This window comes from Corvus moneduloides, chromosome 1 (genome assembly GCF_009650955.1).
Source record: "Corvus moneduloides isolate bCorMon1 chromosome 1, bCorMon1.pri, whole genome shotgun sequence".
Lineage (NCBI taxonomy): Eukaryota > Metazoa > Chordata > Aves > Passeriformes > Corvidae > Corvus > Corvus moneduloides.
This window is the reverse complement of record NC_045476.1, coordinates 162,216,838-162,239,357: the sequence shown is the minus strand read 5'-3', so window position 1 is coordinate 162,239,357 and position 22,520 is coordinate 162,216,838. Positions and strand designations below refer to the sequence as shown.

The 22,520-nt window shown below is 40.9% G+C and overlaps 1 protein-coding gene across 3 annotated transcripts in view; it reads left to right on the top strand.

The window, feature by feature from the left end:
* AGO2 (argonaute RISC catalytic component 2) overlaps nt 1-22,520 on the top strand; it is a 57,120-nt gene that overhangs the window by 6,000 nt on the left and 28,600 nt on the right. For 2 of the 3 annotated variants that reach the window (XM_032134241.1, XM_032134258.1), the window contains exons 2-4: nt 11,717-11,912; nt 15,708-15,828; nt 21,596-21,780. In XM_032134241.1, the coding sequence (XP_031990132.1) occupies nt 11,717-11,912; nt 15,708-15,828; nt 21,596-21,780 (502 nt within the window). The remainder of the gene's footprint in view (nt 1-11,716; nt 11,913-15,707; nt 15,829-21,595; nt 21,781-22,520) is intronic. The other variant, XM_032134250.1, reaches the window with a different exon arrangement.

Sequence of the window (22,520 nt, the reverse complement as noted above, 5' to 3'; positions counted from 1 at the left end):
CTTTTGAATTGGGTTCTCATTGAGCTGTCCACAGTGCTACCAAATTTTGTTACTATTTGGGTTGTGAAACATTTATTTTTTTAATCACAGGTGTGGCAAGAGTAATTTGTTCTCTCCTATTGTAATTTGTTTGTCCTGTCCTGTTCTGTTCTTTGTAGTGCTGCTCAGTTGTGTTCTGTCTTGTTGTATGTGAGTTTATTGCCACCTGCAGTGAAGTTGCTGGGGACCAGGTCTGAACATTAATAAGTCTGCAGTCATGCAAGTCTCTATCTTTGGGAGAAGCATTAAAATATTTAACTTGACGCAGAATAACTCCAGACATCTGTAGTTTGGGCTCTGCGCTTTTTCCCAAAAGCTCTTCTAGCACAACCTGATTAAATTCCCTTGTACAAGCTACTTTATAATGAGAAGGTGGAGAATATTCTTAGCATTAACTCTTGCACCCATGTCAAGAGTTAAATCCCATAGCACATCATTCCATAAGGTATGTTAAGTCTGAAGACTGTGTGTTTAAGCAGTACTTGAATTTTATGCCTCATTGTGTCACTTCCAACCTGGGTTGGGTGTGACAAGAGGGGATGCAGAGCAAAACTGAAGTTTTCATTTTTTTGAGAAATAAGCTAATCTCAGCATGTTGTCTCGGGAAGCTTGAAAAAACACTTCTGAAACTTAGGTGTATCAAGTGATATTTGTGATTTTATATATAGTCCAGGAAAAAAGTAACTCTTCGGTGGCCGCTGAGGAGCTGCAGTGGCAGTGTTGGACACCGTGGGTGGCTCTGTTTGAGCTGCTCATGTCAGAGGTCAAAGCATTGCAACTTTTTGTCTCTGTGATGCTTTTTTATGTTCCTAGTTTAGTCATGAAATTTACAAAAGCGCTTATTAATGTGAGAAAATAATGAAATTTAAATTTTAATTTAGTAGTAGGAAGTGTGTGTGGATGTGCTAATTTAGATTTTTTTTAAAATAAGCCAATTTTAGAAGAATTCCCAAGAGGGGAGGTTTCACTGGCTTAGCTAGATCAATCAAAAAATTGTTTGAAGTTAAACCTGCCATGTAGACGAATAAAGTTTTAAAACATAATTATTACTGGGGCCTTCTTATATACCTTCTAAAACTTGTTTAGCAAGTGTTTGCTATTAAAGGACAGGAGTCTGTTCATACAGAGGGTGAATTCCTGTCTAAATGTTGCTGTGTTCTTCACTTTGATAATGAACTTATTTCATTGTCCTTTCATACGGCTTGTGGTTTGCACTGAATGCTCCCTTTCTACTGGTTTTTTTTTTTGTTTTTTTAAAATCAATTTCCTCTGTTGGTTGTACAGTCTTGCCCCATCATATTCCTCCATCATCTCTGAAATCCTCACAGAGGACAAGGCTTTGGGAGAGCAGGGGGTTTCTTGTTTGTGGTTTTTAACCACCAGTGAAACCTAAGGTTTCTCAAATTATACTAGTCAACTTCAGCTCTGCTGACTTACATACTTCTGTTGAAAAATCTACTGAGAGACATAGGTTTAAAAAGAAAACCCAAAAAACCACCAGCCCTGCAAACCACAAGCAAAACAAAAATAAAATAGAGAAGAAATCCAGGTTCATGTAGAAATGACAATGCAGAAGAATTAATTTCTCAGTGAACTAATGTGTTTCATTTTGGGAAGACCTTCAGTGTTTAATGAGGGAGTGCTCAGGAATAACTTACAGGGATTCAGAATATTTGCATAAGGGTGTGTTGTTTAAAAAGTCAGAGCTTCTTTCAGAAGGAGGAAACTTCCCACCAGGGCAAGGAAATGAAGCTTTGTTGTCTGGGTCTCGTTATGTGGTAAGAATACAGTAGTGGTGGGTTTTTTCCTAATTATTTGACTTGCAAATTCCCTTTAATGTCAAATTTCAGGGAGACCTCTCTGTAGCAAACTTGTATGTAACTTTTTTTACCTTTCATAGCTGAGTTTTAGTTTGTATCGAGTAATATGAGAACATCAGTTGCTTACGAGAAGCAGGTGGAGGAAAAAACCCTGAGATGTAATAGGAAAAAAAATTCTGCTAGGGGAGTTCTGCTGCCAGCCTACGCTCTGTAATGTCTCAGTTGTTCCACTATTAGGAACCTGCACTTTGCTCTCTTTGCAGTGATGCTGAAAACCACAGCCCTATCTCTGGAAACCACAGGAGATACTACTGGATGTTGAAGATGCTGCTACGGCTGCTTTCACTATCTAAAATGATAAAATAAAGCATAACCTCAGGTCTTAACTGGGAATTTTTCTATTCCGAAACTAAACCACGAGAGTGTTCCTGTGTTTGTAGATTAATCTAGTGTGGGTATGAGAAAAGATTTTTTTTTTTTTTCAAAGAAGACATGACTTCTTCTGAGTTACAGCTCTACAGTTGAATTTTTATATTAAAACGTTTTTAGGAATGAAGACAACTTAATTTTTAGTTTTAGATTTTACACAAAAACAGTGCCAGCCAAAGTCTGTATGGGTATGAGATCTGATTGCAAAGGTAGAACACAAAACAGACCCATCCTAGCTTCTTGCTTTAATTAGCTGAGGACAAATCACTTCTGTGTTTCATTAAGTTGTGCACAATGCGAATCCCACAGGGAACTGGGATCTGGGGCCTCTGTGGCACCAGTTCCCAGCTGGTGAGGCACAGCACTTGGAAAACCATGCCAGTGGCCATGGAATAGAGCCTGAGCCATTAGAGCTCGTTAAGTTTAGTGGGGCTGGTGTGCATGTGGGCACTGTTGGCTCTGAAAGTGCAGGAGGCTGCAGGAGAGGCATGGGGTGTGATGGCCGGGGAGGGGAAAAGTACTGGGGGAGCAGCACTGCTGAGAACTCTGACTCTGGTTCAGGTGATTTAATCTATCCAGCATCTGCTAGGAGGCTGTAATGCAGAGACCAGTCCTTTCTATTTCTAAGGAAGAAAAATAAAAATCTCTGAGAGCCTGAGATGTGGAGGTAATGGAGTGTCATGGTGAGCTGCACAGTTCTCACGGTGTTATGTGATGGCAGTTGGTGTGTGCAGAAGGTGTTGAAGTACCTAATGATGGGGCTGGGGCCGTGTAGCCCTTGCTGAGCTCAGCTCTGCAGCTGGCAGCAGCTGGATTGACTGTGGCTCCTGGGGGCTGAATGAAAGTGCTTGTCTGTCTCACATTCACACCAAGTAGTGATGGAAACTTCAGTCTTGTGTGTTAAATTTTTTGGGAGGGTCAGTACTGATGCATAAAGAAGTCATGCTTTACCAGCCTTGTAGTGACTCAAAACAAAAATAAGTAAACACAGTGAAGGGTGGGTTAAGCTGTTTCCTACACACCTCTGCAGTTCCAAGTGTCAGGTAGCACAAAAGGAGGGGGAGCCACATTTCTTTCCTAACCTAAATGTAAGCAAGGGGGTAAGGGAAGCATGATGTGGGATAGTGAATTTGGAATTTCTGGTCTTACTTTCTTTAGGGGAGAAGCAGCCTGAAGGGAGCAATAGGTGCTAGTAGGTGGATTGGGTTTTTTTGTTCCCTTTTAAAAGATGTGTTTATTCACTTTGGGTCTTTCAAAATGGCAAAGAACAGAGATTGTATTGAATGGAGGCATTGCTCTTTATGAATGCGGAAAATACCATTATATTCTGTATTTCAAATTGTTAGGAAAGACATTTGGAATTAGATCAACATCATTTTCTGAAGCATGGAAAAGGGAATGAATCATGATGGTCAAGTGTGATAAATAGCGCTAAGAATGTTCTCCATTTCCCCCTTCATTGAGTAGAGGTTTGTCTGAAGATGGAGTTTTTTTGTACTTTGAATTCACATTTAACTTCAGACTAGGCTGCTGACTTGTGGGTAAGCTGTAAGCATCCCTCCATTGTTTGGATGAGGCTTGCTATTTGGATGACTTAGTTCAAACTGCAGCTTGTAATTAAAAGCATTTCTCTGTGGCCCTTAAGGGTTGTGGTAGGACTTGGTAAAACTCCACGTGCAGGGATGGGTTTAGGCACCTGGTTTGTGAGCAGTGAGGATGGAAGTTCTGCACTTGCGTGCTCTGGTGGTGCTCTGCCACTGCTCACCCCACTTGTAGGTGTGGAGAAGCAGCTTATTATTCAAAAATCTGGAGGCTGACTTTGAAGGTCAAGGCTGCAAGAAGAATGTGGGAGGAAAGCAAAGTACTAACACTTGGTGTCTTTTGCTAGTTGACATTGTCCAGAAGCAGCTTGTGGGCTGGAAAGAACCATTCTTAGTTTCTTTCCTGCTGCTTTCTGCTGGAGCCTTGATCTCTTCCTCTTCAGTTCTTTTGTTCTTACATATTCTTCTTTGAAATGTGTTTCTGACTTAAAAGCAAGCTGGATTGATGTCTTGCTTCTCCCTTTGATCTGTGACTGCAGCTCACCGTTGGTGTGTGGGAGCGATTCTGGTCTCAGTGGATCACATCCCTTGCACCGTAAGAGATTGTGTCTGTGTTTTACAGAGGTCAGAAAGGAATCAGGGTAACCAAGGGAGCTGTAGATCTGTAACTGCTTTTTTATTCCAGACAAAATCATCATAGAATGGGTTGGGTTGGACCTCTAAAGATAATCCTGTCCAACCTGCCTGCTGTGGGCAGGGACATCTTTCAGTAGGTAAAAAGGTTGGCTTCAGAGTTAATCTTGCTTGAATTCTTTCACAGGAAGTGAAAATTAATCAAAAAAATTATGTCTGAAGTAGTCTACTGACCATAATGAGATTACAGTTACGAAGGCAGTGCTGTTTCTCTAATGCTTTTACTTAAGGTATTTCATTTCATACTACAGCACTAAGAAATTGGAAGCAATCTGGCAGAGTAGCATCAAACATCTCAGTAGTCATGCAAGGAATTTAAAATATGAACAATTATGAGGACAACTCCTTCATTTTTGGTCATCAGTATTAAGCCAACCCTTTTTCTTGTGGCCCACCTTGGCATATGCGATGTGCTGTGGTTAGAAAGTGTGGTAGCTGCTCACTGAGAGAACCTTTAGAGAGGGGTTTCGTCAAAAATGATAACTGAAAATCTCATTACATCGTTTCCTCTGCTGTCCTTGTGATTTGTTGAATTCTTGGAGATTAACAGACAAGTCTGTAAAATTTTTTTATTGTGCATTATCTAATCAAGAATGTTATAGCTTGACTGTAGAGCTGCTGGCTTCCATGCTCTAAAACATCCTTAATGAGCAGCAGACAGACTTACAGGTTCCATATAGATTCCTCTGCCCCCAAAATATCAAGGGACTATGAGCTGCAGCTTTGGGTTTCCCTTATCTCATAGAAAACACTGCCAGCCTCTCTCCTATCGTTCCCTAACGGATCTTAACAGAAAGCCAGAAGTTAAACTTCTTTGTAAAACCCAGACTGTCAGAAAACTTGAAGACAGCCCCAAGTTTTTCTTTAGTTGAGTCCTAAAAAGAAAAGGCTGAACTCAGTGTATTTTGTTTTCTTGCTCTGACTATATATGTGTAACTAAAATACATAAACACTCTGCGCAGATCCTGTCAAGGATCTGTGCTGGGTGTTTTCCATGTTCTTTCTGAATGCCCTCTATTACTGGTAGTTGAATAACTATTTGTGGAAGTCCTGTTTCCCCTGGTGTGGGCTGTCCCCTCTCCAAGTCTCCCTTTCTCCCAGTTCAAAGAGCACTTCCAGAAGTGGATATGATCCTTTTGCAGGCCCTGTGACAGGGCACCGAGGCAGCAGGGGGAAGGAGCACATAGCACACACCAGGAGAGGTGAAGGGAATCAGGTGTGTTCAGCCTTAGGAGAAGGAGGGTAAAGGATGATCTTCCAGCTTCTCCCCCTGGCTAAGGGGAACCTTTGGAGCAGATGGAGCCAGACTTGTGTCAGGTGCACCAAGAACAGAGCAGAAGCTGGAGCACAGGAAACTTCACTTGAGTAGAAGACAAATTTATTTTACCATGGGGGTGGAACAAGTTGTAAGATGTGTTGTGGAAACTCTGTCCTTTAAGATACTCAAAACTTGACAGGTCAGCCGGGTACCTTCCCACCTATGTTGCTTTGTGTTCATGATCTTCTGCTCCTCTGCAGCAGCTGCTGGAGGCTGTTCCTTTACCAGTCTTGGTTCTTTTTTGGTCACGATGAACACATTTGTCATTTTATTTATTTCCTGCTGTTCTGGAGGCAAAATAGCTACTCAGTAGTTGAGGACAAGTTATTAAATCCCTTTTTTTTGCCCAAGGAGCGATGTATCCTCTCTGGATCTGTGTGATGGCCTCCGTGACTGACCTCAAGGCAGCAATGAATGTGCACAGTGTTTGTACCTGAAATCACCTGTAGTGATGATCTGAGAGAGCAGCCCCATTATCTCATATTGGAAACCTTAACCCAAAGTGATGCTTTCAAATAAGGCTTCCTTCACCTTAGTTTCATTTAGAGACTGTATTTTTAGAAAAATGGTTTTAGAGAGTCTTCCCCTTGGCAAACTTAGATTTCATGAGCCCAGTGCTAAAACCTACGGAGAGTTGTGAAAACATCACTGGATTATTAAATATGCGTTAGGACTTGCCACACAAGGAAACTTATTGATATAATTGCGCTGGTATAATTATGCTCAGATGATTTCCTGTGTCGACAAGCCCTTCCATGCAACTCGTTTGGCCCCTTCTTATTTAGTAACTCATTAGGCCTCTGACTGCACATTAAAATTGCATAATTCTGTGCTAAAAAATCTCCAATGTGCAAGTTTAATGCTGACTGGCAGCACTTCCAGCATGCTGAGCAGGCCAGCAGTTAAGCTTTAAAAAATGGTGAAGGACAAAAGAAATGAAGGCTCCAAATCTGGGAAATGGTTATGGAGCACATGGTCCTGAAAAACCATCATTACATAATTGTGTGAATTTTGGAGTAGAAGCTCATCGAAGTGTGTGGCTCATTCACACCTTTTATAGACTAGGAGTGTCTTGGCCTGCTCACTCCCTGAGTCACTCTTATCTCTGATTTTGATCCTCAGTAATGTGCAGGAGTAAGAGCAGCCAGCCTTGTGTTTTTGCAATAGTTTTCAATTTGCAAAAATTATTTTTACTAACACAGTATTTCTGTGATTGTCCAGGTTTCCTCTACCTTCACCTTTCTTCCCCTATCTTTTGACAGAGTAATTTTGCTTGATTGTTAATTTTATTTAATAAAACTGCCGCAAGACTGTTATTTTTCTGATACTTTTCTTTTCCAGCCTTTTTTTTTTTTTTTTTTTTTTGGTAGAAATTGCTGCTTTTAAGATTGATAGCTATGAACATTTAGTTTATGTAAATGGGATGAATTATAATAGGAAGTCTGGATTCTTTCCTGGTAAAAGTAAGCCTAAAGACAGCATACGGACACCTCATTATTCCACACCCAGCTCACCTTAATTCACACCTTCAAAATGGGGCTCTTAATGGTCTCAATCATCATATCAAGGCTGAAATGTTCTCATTATTCATTTTATCATCTGGCAAATGAGTAAGGAGCTTCCAATACTTATCACATGGATGCTCCAGTTTAGTAGTCTTTCATCTTTTTTCTAATCCCTTCTTTCCTTGACAGCACTTTAAAAGTAAAATCTAGGAATGCATGTAAATTTTCCAGTGCTTTGAAATACTGTCTCCAGAAGCAGCATCTGTGTTCATGAAGGTGTCTCTGCATGAATTTTGGCTGGGTTCCTTGGGCAGGGCATCACTTCCAGCTGAGATGTCCAGTGATATCCTCTGTAACACACCTCACCAGGCTGCAACAGCTTCCTAGTAGGAACCTTGGCACTAAGGAAAATATTCCTGTATTGATACAGCTTCTGTCACATTTAAAAGTGAGTGATGGGAATTCTACAGGGAGTGTTTGAACAGGGAGATGGGGCAGCTGAATCACTTTGAATCCAGCAATTGTGCCTCATGATCAAGGCTGAAAGCTTCTATCATGTTTTGATAGAAGGTCAAGCCTTATTTCTCTGTTCTGTCAGCACCAAATTCAGTATTTTGTGATTCTACCCTTCACAGCTGCTTGCTGTAGTAAGTTCTACATAAGATAATTTGATTTTGCATTCTTAATTTGAGGCAGTAGTCCAAAAAGTGAATTCAGCTCAGTGGTTGCAATATTTAGTTCTTTTCCCCTGAAGTTTGGTTCCCACCCCTCAGCGCTGTAGTTGACACATACGTGTCTGTTTTAGGCGGCAGAAATGTAGGTTGAGCGCTTATCGGGTCACTGCTGCTGTTTAATAAACACTACTTATCTCCTTGAAGCAACACCCTGCCCTAAATAAGTTTTGCCTTGGGAGTTGAGCCAGAAATAGCTTTCCCCCCCTTTTTTTTCCTTTAATTGGATCATAAAACCCAAATAATTGAAAAAACTGTTTAAAATTAAAATAGAGGGTGGCAGTGGTCCTGCTTTCTGGACAGCTTGGTGCTTTTTTATCTCTGTGAGTCATGCAGGTTATAAAACTGCGTTCACATCTTTACCCAGGAGTCTGTGCTTCTTTCAGCATTTCTTATTCTCAAAAATGTGGCTGAACCTTCACTTTTATTCACTGTCACTGAAACTCCAGTGGAGGAATGTAGTGGTGTTATTGAGCAATATGTGTTCATGTTGATCCCTGAACACTTACAGATATGGCTTTGTTACACCCCTATAAAGCAGTAAACAATCCCATTTTAAAACAGGAGGAGGATGTATTGCTTAATTACAAAATTACTTAATTTGGCAGCATAAATAGCTTGGGGATGTGTGTCCCCTTCCCTCATGCTTGTCTTTGTACTTCCAATTTTTAAGTTTAAATTTTTTGTAGTTTTGAAAATCAGTCATTACCAAATCTGGCACTGAAAAGGAAGGGCAGTGGAATTAGGATGTGGCAGTAATACAGAAATTTAGAAGGCATAAAAATCATCAGGAAAGAGAAGGGAAATCAATATATTGATAACACTTGGCCAGGTAATAGTGGTAAGGCAATGTGTGGAATGCAGAGTGTGGATAAGAAGAAATGGAAATGTTAAAATACAGGAGCCTGGACAGAAAATTAAAATGTTTTCTAATGGCAATCATGGAAATACACAAAAATCACAGAATAAAGTTAATGACTAGGACATAATTTTCATGGGAACATTGCTTTACGGAAAGATGGAAATAAAAATGTGTGCAGTGGTGATCTGTGAAGGATTCGGCAACAGAGTGACTGAAAACATATGTGGGAGACACATTATTTTAACATTTTTTTGAGGGGGAAAAGTGATGGCAAACAGGATTCTGGAGGAGTAGAGGTGGCTGCTTTGTGCACATCCTCCTGATAAGATTTGGAGGTGGATCGCAGCAACCTTTGGTGTATTGCAAGTACAAATATTTGTGGGAGTATTTTTTCTGTTACTTCCCAGCTATAGTGATAATGCCATAAATAACTTTGTTAGGTGTCCTATCTACAGCAGAGGATTCTTTCCACCTAATGGCACAGACAGTGTGAATTTGTCACACCAGACAGGGGGATATGGTGACTGCAGGGCCACCTGATCGAGTTAATCACCATCAGAAAAATGTGAAGTAAGCAGAGGGCCTGGAAGTGTTTGGAAGAGATGAAAATTGATGTCTTAGAAGTCAATATGTGTAGGAATTTAGAAAAAAAAAAACCTAAAGGTTGAGCAGAATCAGTGAGCTGGGTGTTCTGTCTTCCTTCAGGGTTGGAGGTGGATAAGGTCAGATGCAGAGGCAGATGGGCTGCTTGTGGCAAGACTGGGTTACAGTTAAGAGCTAAGGTGATACTTGGCTCCATTTTTCAGGGTAGCTGTTGACACTGCAAAAGCAATGTGGATGAATAATACTCAAATGAAAATTGCTGTATTGCCATTGAAGGCAAAACTGAAGTACTGAAACATGAAGTTTTATGTCATGGAAATGCAGATCTTCAGCAAGAAGTGACTTTAATGTGTTGATTGAGTTAGTGTTGGAGAACCAGAGTCTTTAATGGCAATGTTTCTAAAAGGGAGGGAAAAAAGGAAATTGGATTTCAGTAGCTTGAATTAAAAGGGTGAATGCCTCAGAATATGTTTGGGAGACAAGATCAGAAACAAGATTTTCAAAAAATAGTAACAAAACCGTCTATAGTTTTCCCACTGTCAAATTGGATTAAGTATTTGGTGCATGGGGAAATAGGTGCTGACAGTTAGTAGGGTGGTAAAAATAAGGAGATACTCATGAGTGGAAAACTGGGCAGTGTTGAGGGGTAAAGTGGGGAATTGATGCTACTAATGTCGGGAATGGCCTTACTGTTTCATTAGCAAACATTGCATAAATTTTAGGAATAAGTACATGAAAATTCATCAAGAGGTATAGGAGGCATTGTCAGGAAAAGGAGAATCTGAGCATCATTGAGAAAGAAGCAGGGTAATAGATATGGATTAGAAAAGTAGGTATATTAAAGACAATGTAGCTGGGAGTTAATAGGGAACTGGGGGATGATCATCAGCAACTGAAATGGGTGCACATGCACTGAGTGGTCGCTGGATGACCTTTACAAGGCAGTGGTACAGCAGGCAAAAGCAGTTTAGGGCTTCTTAATCTGCCTTTTCCAGTTGAGAGGTGGAAGCAGCAGTGTGATTATCACTTAGTCTTCTCCAGGAAAGGTGAGCTCAAAATGCACTGGCTTGAAAAATGACTGAAAGGATGAGAATGATGAAGCCTGATTTATGAGCAGGGACTAACAGAAGGACTGTAGCGTAGAATTTAGTATTAAATTGGAATTTGGTTTGAATCTGAAAGTACAGTGAGGAGTACTCAAGATGAAGGCCAGCGAATATAACCTACCAATGAATAAATTAAAATGGAAGGATGTTTTCTGAGCATTAGAGCATCACAGTTCTGGAACAGCTTTCCAGTAGAGAAATCCAGAGTGGAAAAGTGGTGACAGATGTGTTAATGAAGGCATGTGAGTTGTTTTTGGTGCTAGCAGAGAACTGAATTTGATAATCCAGGAAACCACACCTGGATTCTTACATAAGTAATGAGAAACCTCCTGGGTTATTTCACATGTGAAGAGTTTGCTGCAAGTTCTTATTGCTCCAGAGCACAGAACATCTGAGCACTGAGGCTGCAGGAGTTTTGAATACTCATGTTGGTACCTTATGCACTTCCCTGTGGATTTTTAGTGAACTTTCCTGGATTGAAACAACAGCAAGCAGCCATTGTGCTTCTGCTTCATGTTGTCTGAGCAACAGCTGATGTTTGAGCTCAAGAATTGAGCACAGCAGCAGTAGAGTATTTGCTCTGTTTTCTGTGTGAAGGAAGCAGTAGGATATAGTTTAGTTCTAATACAGGCTTTTGCAGAGAGCTGCAGCACAGAGGAACGTGGTGGAAACTCCGTTTTATAGGTGTTTGCTCGAATAAATGTGGCTAGGTCTGTTTTGAAATGAAGATTCTTCCCTGCAAGGAAAATCTTGTTTCTTGCTTCCCTGCTTGGCCTGTGAAATTCCTACCCAGCTGACTTGTGGTATAGGAAAATGCAACTGATTCTAAGATTGTTTTCAGTAATTGAGTCTAGGAAATACAACAAATGGTGAACCAGCATGAGAAAGAAAGAGGAAAAAAGGGATTCATGGTCTCCTGAAAGTGGGGTTTGGGGGTTTTTTTTCATTTTTTAGGTTGTTTAGACTCATGGTTTAAATGTGCTGAGCTTCACTGCCCATAGCCTGTAAATTTGTTGAAATGTCAATTTGAGACAGCTGATGGCTAACTTGTGCTTTCTCTCTTTTACAGTGCTCACACCTCCTCCCCCATTGCCACCACCAATACAGGGATATGCCTTTAAACCTCCACCTCGACCAGATTTTGGCACTTCTGGGAGAACAATCAAACTGCAGGCCAACTTCTTTGAAATGGACATTCCTAAAATAGATATCTACCATTATGAGTTGGATATAAAGCCAGAAAAATGTCCTAGAAGAGTTAACAGGTAATGCTGTGCTTTGCCTTTCCTCAATTTATTTGCAGTCTTGTTTTTCTTTGAAAAAGCTGGAGCCACGTGCCCTCACTGATGTCTGGGAAGATGTCTGGCTTTAGTCAGTGATTGTACTGATCACTTCTAAGTTTGCATATCCATCAACAAGATATGCATATCCTTTTTTTTTTTTTTTTTTCCCTCCAAATCTTTACTTGGATTGAATTTGTCAGAATCTTAAGGAGCTGCTGATCGAAGCCACTGGTGACAGATGGATAAACTGTAATAGCTCTTTTGAAGCTGGGTCAGTATAAGCCAGCTTGATGAACATGATTTAGTATTGCCTGGTTAACTATTGGAGTGTAATTGGCTGAAGTCTTTCAGCAGGAAGCTGGTGTTACCAGCTTGTTTTCCCACCTTTCCCTACTCACAAGGGGAGGCAAAACCCATTTATTTGTGGGAGAGGATTGTGGAGTTACTAAAGCATGTAAGAAATTATCCTTCTTCAGTAGATTCTATGTAAGGGAAAACTATGCTCCTGAAACAGATAGCAAGGTGAAAACACAGATCAGTTGGCCAGTGAAACAAGCAGCCAGGGCTTGAATTTGGCATCTGTACCTTCTTAGTCAGTGTGCAACTTCATTGACTTGAAAAAGAGCGGCATTGCCAGAAGTGAAACTTGAGAATGAGACTTGGCACCAACTGGAAACCACAAGTGTCATCATCATAACTGCATCTTGACTGTAGAGGATTGGAATGGTCTGTTTATATCTTCAAGAGCAAAGCCTTTCCTTGTTGAAAAAGGTCACATGGGTGGAATATGCAGTCATGAGAATGAACAAAGTGTAGAGTCAAAAAACGCAACCCGAAAGCCACGGTTTTCCTAATGTGAATTACTAAACCCGAGGGCATTCTTCACTGTTACACTGAGGAGTTGGTAATGAGTGTTTTCACAAAGCAGCATCGCTGTGCTTTTCTGCCCTGTTTTTTTTTTTCTATGGTGATCTATTATAAGTTTAATTTTTCAGCTAGTTGAAAAGTGAGGTTAATTTTAAAAGCAAACACCATTGCTAAGTGTATGAAGCTGAACTCTTTTCTTGCCCAGTTTTCTTGCTGATTTCACTGAGATGCCCTTTCTGCATTGGAGCACTGCAAAACACTTGGAGCAGTCACTTTTTTCATAGTGGGAGCCGTGAGAGCTTTGCTTTCCTTAACTGATATTCTTGCCACCACTCCAGCCCTGCCAGCTGCTGCTGGCTGATCCCGATGGCCTCTGCTGCTCCTCTGGGAGCCAAGTGCTGCACAGCTTGTGTATCTTCTGTGTGATCACCTCCCTTACAGTCTAGTGTATGGGTGCTTGCCATAAAAAACTAAAGCAGTTTTTCTCACTGGAAAGGCAGATTCTGTTCAGTAGCAAGGTCTTTCTCCAATGCCAGCTAATGACCTGCTCTGCTTTGTCAGGTTAGTCACTTCTCTTTTGTGCTAACAGGAGCAGGTACACAGACCTATGCAGATTAAACACCTTTTGCAGTAAGCAGAGATGCCATAGATGCATTCAGCGGTGGTGTGTTGGATGTTTCTCAGTGCAGTGTGGTGAGAATACAAGTTGGATTCACTTACTGAAGTGTGTTATATTTATTTCTTTTGAGTGCTTACTGCTCTGTGCTGTAGATGTATCTGCACTCACCTGCACCTGGGTTTTTGTGAGCTGTGACCTCTTGGTCCTGTGTCTATACCTGTACTTCTGTGTGTGCTTATATATAAATACATATATATAGGATTATGCAGGATGCACATCTCCAATTCTGGATTATGTTTTTTTTTACAGCTGGCTTACATGTTTCTAGTATTTTGGTGATATAATTCACATGTATACAGTAAGTGGTTTTTATCATTACTTCATATGTTGTAACCTCTAGAAAGGAGAGAGGGAGATGTTATTTTTTGCTCTACTCCCTCATCTGTACCAGCTTTGTTCTTCAGTTTTATTCCAGCTTGTACTGTGACCCTGCAGACCCCACTGCAGGGTGTATCCACTGTACATGCGAGTTCCACACTGAGGCATGAGCTGAAGCAGGACTGGAAAACACACAGCTGGGACAAAGTGCTCCTGAATTAGTACAGTCTGGCTACAATTTTGTACATGTGGCAGAAAGGCCAGATACGTTTGCGTAGTTGAGCAGGCAGAGTGGGCAATGTGAGTTTGATTCTGCACTATGGGTGCTCTCAGTTTAATTTTTGAGGACTTGTGCAAGGTGAACTCTGCCTGCAGTCGCCAGCCCAGGGTTCTTGGTGAGCTTGCATGAGCTTGGTAGAACAGTAGTCCCAAAGGGCTGAAGTTAGTGAAGTGGTAAATAACTCTTCTTTTAACTTCACACGTAGAAAATAGCTTATTTTTTATTAAAATATCTCCACCCACAGGTGAGAAGCACCGTTGCTAAACGTGGATGTGGTTTGAAGCTTGAAAACATTAATTAAGTGGAAGTGTTCATTTTTTATATAAAGCAGTTTACAATCAGAAGAACTTGCTCAGGAAGAGAGTGGGGTTTCCATTCTCAATCTTAAACTCAAGGTTGAAAAGTACCTACTTCCTCCCACCCTCCCAGTTATGTACTTGTTCAGTAAGATACTCAAACCTGAGGCAGATATTACTGGGTCATGTTTGATTCATGCTTTGCAGGAGGTCATAGTTTCTTTCAGTGGGTACATCTTACTTTAAGATAAACCCTGGGACACAGCAAAGAAATTGCCAATTAAAACAGTCTTAATTCTCTTCTTGAATGAGTTCAGTTTCATCTCAGATTTTGCAGCACTGTAGTACCTACCTGAGTGCTGGGTTAATCACCTTGCCAAGTCAGGGTGCATGAAAGCATCTCTGCAGCATCTCTGAGCTGGTGGTTGTCAGCAGTGCTGGAGGAACAGTGGTTTCCTTCCTGTGTCACTTTAACCTCTTAATGCCCTTTTGCCCCTGGCTGTATGTTAAGATTGCGACTGCTGATGGATTTTGGGTGTTACAGGTAGCCTGAAGGATATCTCTCTGGGATATTGGGAACAAAAGACCTTTGGCATCAAAGGGTGTTATTATTCCAACTGACCTCTCACTGGCTGCTGAACTGCTTTGGATGACCAGTGTGTAAACACTGTGGTTTGACAAGAGCTGTGTGAGTGGTTTCCCCATTCATACAAACATGCAACTTAATTCCAGCTACTCTTAAATGAATGTGTACTTTTAATATCCACAGGTCCCACTGAATGCACATACCCAGTTTTGTTGGATGGATCCCAGTTTTGTTGTGTGTATGAAAAAAAAAGCATTTAGAAGTTATTTTCCTCAGTGAGCTGCAAAACGTTTCACTGTCATTGTTGGCATAAACTGTTGTCCTGGCACTGGGGCTGTAAGCTGGGATAATGATATTTTTGAAAGCTGCTCAGGCTACTGAGCCTTTGGTCCAAGGTCCTCTGCAGAAAGGGCTGTGGGACGGGGGAGCTGAAGCCCCAGGGTCTACCATACACCTGTTTTGAGCTTGAGAGAGCACGAGCTTTCACTTCACCACTTCCAGTAGGTCACAGAAAAGAGGAAGGAAAGTTTAAATCTGAAAAAAACTAAGAACAGCAGCTTTAAGAAAACAGTCTGAGAAAATGTTACTTTCAATTCAGATCAGTCAGACAAATCTTGCCTTTAATAGACAGAAGTGGACATCCCTTTCAGTTACCTAATGCCTCTATTGGTAAATATTAGTGTTAGTATTGGTCTGCTACTTAACATTCAAAGTAAAAAGTTGGATTAACTTAATCTTTTTGCATTTTCAGAGAAATAGTGGAGCATATGGTTCAGCACTTTAAAACCCAGATTTTTGGGGATCGCAAGCCAGTGTTTGATGGAAGAAAAAACCTTTATACAGCTATGCCACTTCCCATTGGGAGAGATAAAGTAAGTTTTAAATAGAAAAATTTCTAGAGGTGTGGTTATTTGCAGAATATTTGCAATAACTAATAGAAACTGATTGTCTGTTTCTGATTTTCTATTTCTGGAATAGATGTCTGTATTGTGGCCACTCTGCTCAGGGTGTGCTTTACCAGGACACAAGTGTGAGCTTGTTGCTATCCCAGTGGTCACTCCCTTTTCTATATCACTTCATTCCTCCCTCTCTTTCTCCCCACTGGTGTGGTTTCTACTGCTTTGGGGAGCTGGATCAGTCCCAGACAGCACGCAAGCTCCAGAGTGGCACTAGGGAGAAAGTGAGAGCACTGTTAAATTTGGGAGAGAGAGGGAAAATGCTGCTTTGGGCAGCAAGAAGCTGTTGTGTCACCTCACTAATCTCATCAAGGCCCACTCTAAGCTTATTCTCACTATCAGTAGCTGAAAGAAGCTCCTTCATCTCTCTGCTGCTTGTGTTGGAACCTCTCCTCCCTAATCCTTTATGACTGAGAGCCAGTTTACACCGCACAGGTTAAGACCCGCAATCTTTGCCCCGGGGCAGCTGGGGAGGACTTGGGTTTTGTTTGCCAGCTCCCGGTGGGGTGGTGACCTCTTTGGGCACTGGTTGTGGCTGCTCCTGTGCCCATCGACTGCTGAAGTGGAATGGACTCTGTTAGAACATGCTAACACACAAGCCTTAGAAAATAATTTAGTCTATGCACCTGTGATCTAATACCAGACTGAATTTTCTGTGCCTTTTTTTCGTTTAGGTGAGTCCCTGAGGGAGGGCACAGTCATTCTTGTTGGTACTACAGTAGTTCTCTTCTGCTGTGGGTTACACACAGTTACAGAGGAGGACTGTTCTACCTCATAAGAGTTGATTGCAACTTAAGTAGACAAAAATAGAATGTAAGGGGAAAAGGGAAATACAGAGAAATGTGGAAACTGGGAACCACTCAAGCCCTCTGAAATTCAGCAGCTGTGAAATAGTTCAGACTGGTCTTTGCTGCCTCATATTGGATGCCTGTGCTATGCTTGACAGAGTTAATAGGTCTATCTGAATCAAGCTCTTAATCTCCTATGTGTAATTTTTATTTTCCCCCAGTCTAAGTGAATGCCATGCAGTAAAGGTCAGTCTCTACTCCAGTGTTAATTATTTTTCATTAACTGATAAGGTAATGTCTGGGAAAGCTATAAAGGAATAATTAAAAGTCTTAGAGATTTTCTTCCCCTTGCTTTCACGTACAGTATTCCAGTTCCTACAGGTTTGGCACACAAGATTGCAAAGTATTTGCCAAAGGTGGAAGGATACTTGATGAGAGTCCCTTAGGGGTTTAAACAACTCTGGATGCATGCAGAGTTGCCTTATACTTTACAAGCTATGGATGAGTAACAATAGACATTATGACAAGTTCTGCATTTAATAAGTAAAGTTAAGTAAAAAATGGTTTATCTATAGAGGATGAACAGGGATCAAGTTAATTCTCAGATCTAATGAGACTTTATGAGATGCAAGTTGATCCTACTTGCTCTGATAACTATTTTGGGTGGGACAGAGTTAACAAAATCTTCAAAGCAGCCTTTTCCCAGGTGTAGGTTACAACATTCATTTGCACAGACACAAAGGAATTGGGGCATCAAGAGCATTTCCTGCTGGCACACTGTCCCTACACCTCAGTTTTACCACATATAATTTAGTGTGTGTGGGCTGTAAAATCCAAAGCATCAGGAATGGAGTCCGATTTGGTCATCAGGCACAGACAGAAGGAACATCTCATCATTCCCAATCATGCCAGAGCAATGCTTATTTGGAGTGGTCACTGAGGAGAGTGTTTGTAGTGGAGTTTATCATGAGGGTAGTTCAGGTGGTTTCATCTGTGGCTCACATTTAGGCTCACTTTCAGTAAACTCCTAATTTTTCCCTGTTTCCCATGGGTATAGGGCTTTCTCAATTGTTCTGCTCTACATGTATTAGTGTTACCCTGGAGGAAGGAGCTAATAGAGATAAATCTTGAGCTGTTTTAAATCAGACGTGGGGAAATTTAGCTTAATGAAGGGAATTTTTACATGGTGCTAAATTGGTTTAAGCATGATTTAAACCACTATAAAGCTTGTAGGTATTAGGACTTTCCTCCTGCATAATTAGATTAGGTTTCTTTGGTGGGTTTTTTTTTTGACTGTTCTGTACATAACAAATGTAGCAAGTTTACTGCACATCTGATTACATTTAGGATCGTATTGAAAAGATTCATGAACATACAGTGATTAATCTAAGAGGAAGATCTTAATTTACTTGCAGTATACATTGGTAATGGAAGAACTGATGCTAAACAGAGAGGGCTGACACAAAATTGCCAAGGTTTTTTCCCCTCCTATTGCTCTTTTAAGTTAATTAATGCACTCTGTCCTCATCTCTTGTTGATAGTGGTTGTTCTGTGCTCGTATTTTTGTCCTTGCTGACAGCTCTGCTTTTTTTATAACTTTTTCTTGTATAGAAACACTTCTCTGCTTTGCTTTTATGGTTATCACATCTGTTTTCATTCTTTCCTTATCGTACCTTATTTTCACTCTTTAACGTTTTCATTTTTTTTTACCTTTCAGAACAAATATGGAATGTGTAAATATTAACATGATCTTTTCTTACTTTTTACTTGTACACATTGAGAAGAAGGAAGTGTTTAGGACATTGCCAGGGTAGGAAGATATTAACAGTCTCCTCTTTCCTTGTAGGCTCTACACAGCAAACCCAAGTCACCTCTAACAGCAGCTTTGTATTCAATTCTTGCTCTACTTTTGTATTTCCCTAAAACATCCTTTTACAGTCAAAAACTGGAATTTAATTTTACCTGAACTTGGAAGTTTTCTCACCTAGCAAGATTCAAGAGCAACTGATGTATCTTAACCTACATCTTAATTAGTCTTTTATTAGAAAAACAGTAATTACGAATGAACAGAGCAGCAGTTTGATACAGAAATCCTACAGCTATTCTCTTTTCCAGAAGGAAAATGTTAATCCTGTCTGTGGCCACAGACTTGGTCCTCTGACTTTGTCTTTCTGAAGTACTGCTAAAGACTCTGCACATGACAGAAGCAGAGCTCATTCCTACATCCATAGTTTGTTGTTAATCTGTTTTCCTCTGAATCCCTGGGAAGGAAAAGCTCTTGGATTAATAGAGAAAAGGTACATTGTATGCTCAAAGCATGATAAAGTAATCATGTGATGTTTCATTTATTTTATGGAGAAGAAGGAATACTAAGAATTCCTCAGAAACACATGGTCAGGTTTGATCTTTATAATTTTTAAGCAGTGATACATTGATTTGTGTGACTCATTCAGACCCCCATCAGCTTCAAGACCTATTCTTTTTAAGAATGGCTTTGACGTTTTTCTACAGGCTTAATGATTTTTCACGTCCTGACAGTAAAATCCCTTTCATTTAGCTCCCTTAGCTGCAAAATTGTCAACTCTGTTGCAGTTTAGCAGTGGGTCTACAAGGTAGCAGGTTAGTAACTTTTTTTTTATTTGGGGATAGATAATAAAACAAGTCTTAAATTTTGCTTTAGGGTTTATCCCTAATAGTAAAGGAGATAGTAAAATTCCCATCTAAAACTACTTTGTCTTAATTTTTTCGTGTTTTGCTTACTTTGTCAAACATGAATGTGTTACTTTGTCCTCAAAAGCACAGAGTGGGATAAATAAAATATTACTGAGAGACAAAAAATTCTGATTAGCAGTGCTTAAAAGTATATGTGAACTTTTGGATGTGGGATGTGGATTAAGGACTTTTTTTTATATTTTTGAGATTTTTTTTTTTAAATAGGGTGAGATATTTAATTATTAAAAAAAAAAACCAAAACAAAACAGGAAAGTTGTATTTAAACCTTACTTATTTGAGCAGTAACTCTTAATTCAACTCATTTGGAGTTAGACCCAGCAGCAAAACTGGTCTGGGCCAAATTCAGCAGTCACATCTCTGCTAAAGTTAACTAGTGTTTGCAGTTGGGCACCTGGAAGAGATCCTGGGCCTTTTATTTCCACCAGGGACCACCTGCAACACAGGTTCCTTTTCATCTCCCATTCCTTCATAGTGAAGGAGTTTTGCAAATTGAAAACAGAAGAGGAAAAAAAGTAAAATTAAATCCTTTCTTTAGGTTAAGGGCACCATAGTGGTTAATAGTCAGATGAGTTGTGTATTAACAGTACTGGGAATAAGTATAGAATGGTTGGGATGGGAAGGCACCTTAAAAGCTGTCCTGTTCCAAACCCCTGCCATGGGCAGGGACACCTTCTTGCTCAAGCAGGAATTCTGAAACTTGATCTGGAGGAGAAGTTTAAAGGAAAATGCAGGTCAGGTGCAACAGACATCTTCCATCTGCTGTAAATGAGATGCAAGTTGAAGACTTTTTGATGGTCTGGTGGAAAAAAAGACTTCATGGAAGGCTTCCAGCATGTGTGAGCTGAAGACCTGTCCCTTTCTTTGCACAGCTTTCAGTAGGGTTGACCTTCTGGGCCAGACTCTCAGCAGTGACCCCACGATTAGACTCAGCTCCCAGTGCTCTCCCACAGCTGTGCAGCTCCTTCCTCCGCTCGAGTCTCCCTGGGGAATGGTGTTTGTGCTAGAGGAGAGATGCAGATGCAGAGATTGCGTGCCTACAGTAGATGGTCAACTCATTTTTGGGGGCACACGGGAAGGCTTCTTATTTGTGTTTTATATTTCTTTCCTATTTTTGGACCGAAGAAGCAAATTGCTGAAGAGGCCAGATGTTTGCAGATATTAGTTTGCTGTTAGCCACCTATTATTTTTGCTAATTACAGTTTGCCTGTTAAGTGGATGCCTTTTATATTTAAATTGCAAACTCCCTAGCAGGGGAAAATACAAGGTTTTTGTTTGTATCCAGCACAAAGGATACTCTGATCTTGGTATTTCCTGTAGTCACTCCCAGACGTTCTGATCGTTTCAGACAAGCCTTGATTTTAGTCGGCTTAAGAACTTTGGTGCTCAGACTTTCTTTGTTTTAAGAAAGAGGAGAAATCAGCATTACAAATAATTCCAAGTAATTGGCTGAAGTAATTTACCACAATGTAGTTTGCCACTGTTTTTTAGACAAAAAATTCAAAGTAGGGTGTACCATGGGAAAGAAGTGCCCCTGTTTCTTGCCTGTACCATCACTGGTACTTGTGTTGTAGTTTATTCTTTCTTGGGTATTTAAAAGTAAGAATTTCGGCTTGGTAGGTTTTGTGATATTTTTGTTTTGTTTGGGGGGTTGGTGATTGTTTTTTGGTTTTTTCTATTGCCTGTCTTCTCTTGTTTGAACTGTGTGTTCAGCAGTAGTATGTAGAGCACTCTGGTGCTCTCGAGAGCAAATACCAGAAATTCATGAATCTTGGCAGGTGGTGCCAGCCCATGTTTTATTTTAGGCATGCAGGAGCTGACACGAGTGGTGATGCACTGGGACGTGTTAGGGATCTGAAAACAGGTTATCGGATCTTCACCGAGACCTCCCCATTGATCCAAGCGCCTCCAAATTCCAGTGTTGCCTCACAGAGGGAGAGAGATGCCAGCTGGGAGGCACTCCAGGCTTCTGAAATACCCCTTTGGGAAGATGTAGCTGTAAAAAGAGGCTTTACCTAATGTGTGCTGTTGCTTCATCATTGCTTTTTGTCTCCTCCCCTGCTTCGTGGCGCTGTTCAGAAGAATCCATCGTCCCTTCTGAGCCCCTTCCATTTTCCCCCCTTTCAATGGAAAGAATCATCTTGGTTTGTTGTTTGGTATTGTTGCAGGTGGAGCTGGAGGTCACACTGCCAGGAGAAGGAAAGGACAGAATATTTAAGGTGGCTATAAAGTGGATGTCCTGTGTGAGTTTGCAGGCTTTACATGATGCTCTCTCTGGTCGGCTGCCGAGTGTCCCATTTGAGACCATCCAGGCGCTGGATGTAGTGATGAGGCACTTGCCTTCCATGAGGTGAGGGGAAGACCTTGATGTGGTTTAGGTGTAATGTGAGTGCTTTGGTGGCTCTTTGGGTAGGAGGTGCTCCCATAGACCAGCCACAGTTGTGGCCGTGTGGCAATGGCAGGCTCAGGCAAGAGACAGTCAGTGCTTTCCTGCTCATCTGATGGAATTCGGAACTTCCAGCCTGGACCCAAGTCCCTTTCCCCAGAGGTTTTCAGACTGGGCCCATGTTTGTGTGCTCTCAGGTCAGGGGGGCTCTGCTATCTCCCTCTTTCCTCTGTAGCCTTGGAGAAGGAGGCTCTCCCCAGGTGGGAAGTGCTTGGAGGCTGGTAGACGTGGGAAGGTGGTTTTAAGACAACTTCTTACCCTGTTCCTGTGTGTCCTTGGACAGATATTTACTGCCAATTTTGTATAAACGTTACCATGCTAGGGGGACATTAATGTCACCCCCTGTGGCTATTTTGATAGGAAAGAAAAGCTTGAAAATTATTTGGTTTGTTTTCCAAGTGGGACCCACAGCATTTTCAGTCATGCCCAGGAGATAACTGGGCTTAATTCTGCTGCCATGGAACAAATCACTTAAGACCACTGTGCAAATGATATTCAGTTAGAAGCTAAAGAACATAGTTTAGTAGGGCTGAACTTTCCCATATCGAAGCTCTAAACAGGTAATATGAGTTAAGTATATGTAAATGACTTTAAATAGCCTTATAGTATGTTGACTTTACCCTCAAATTAAGGATAAAAAAAGT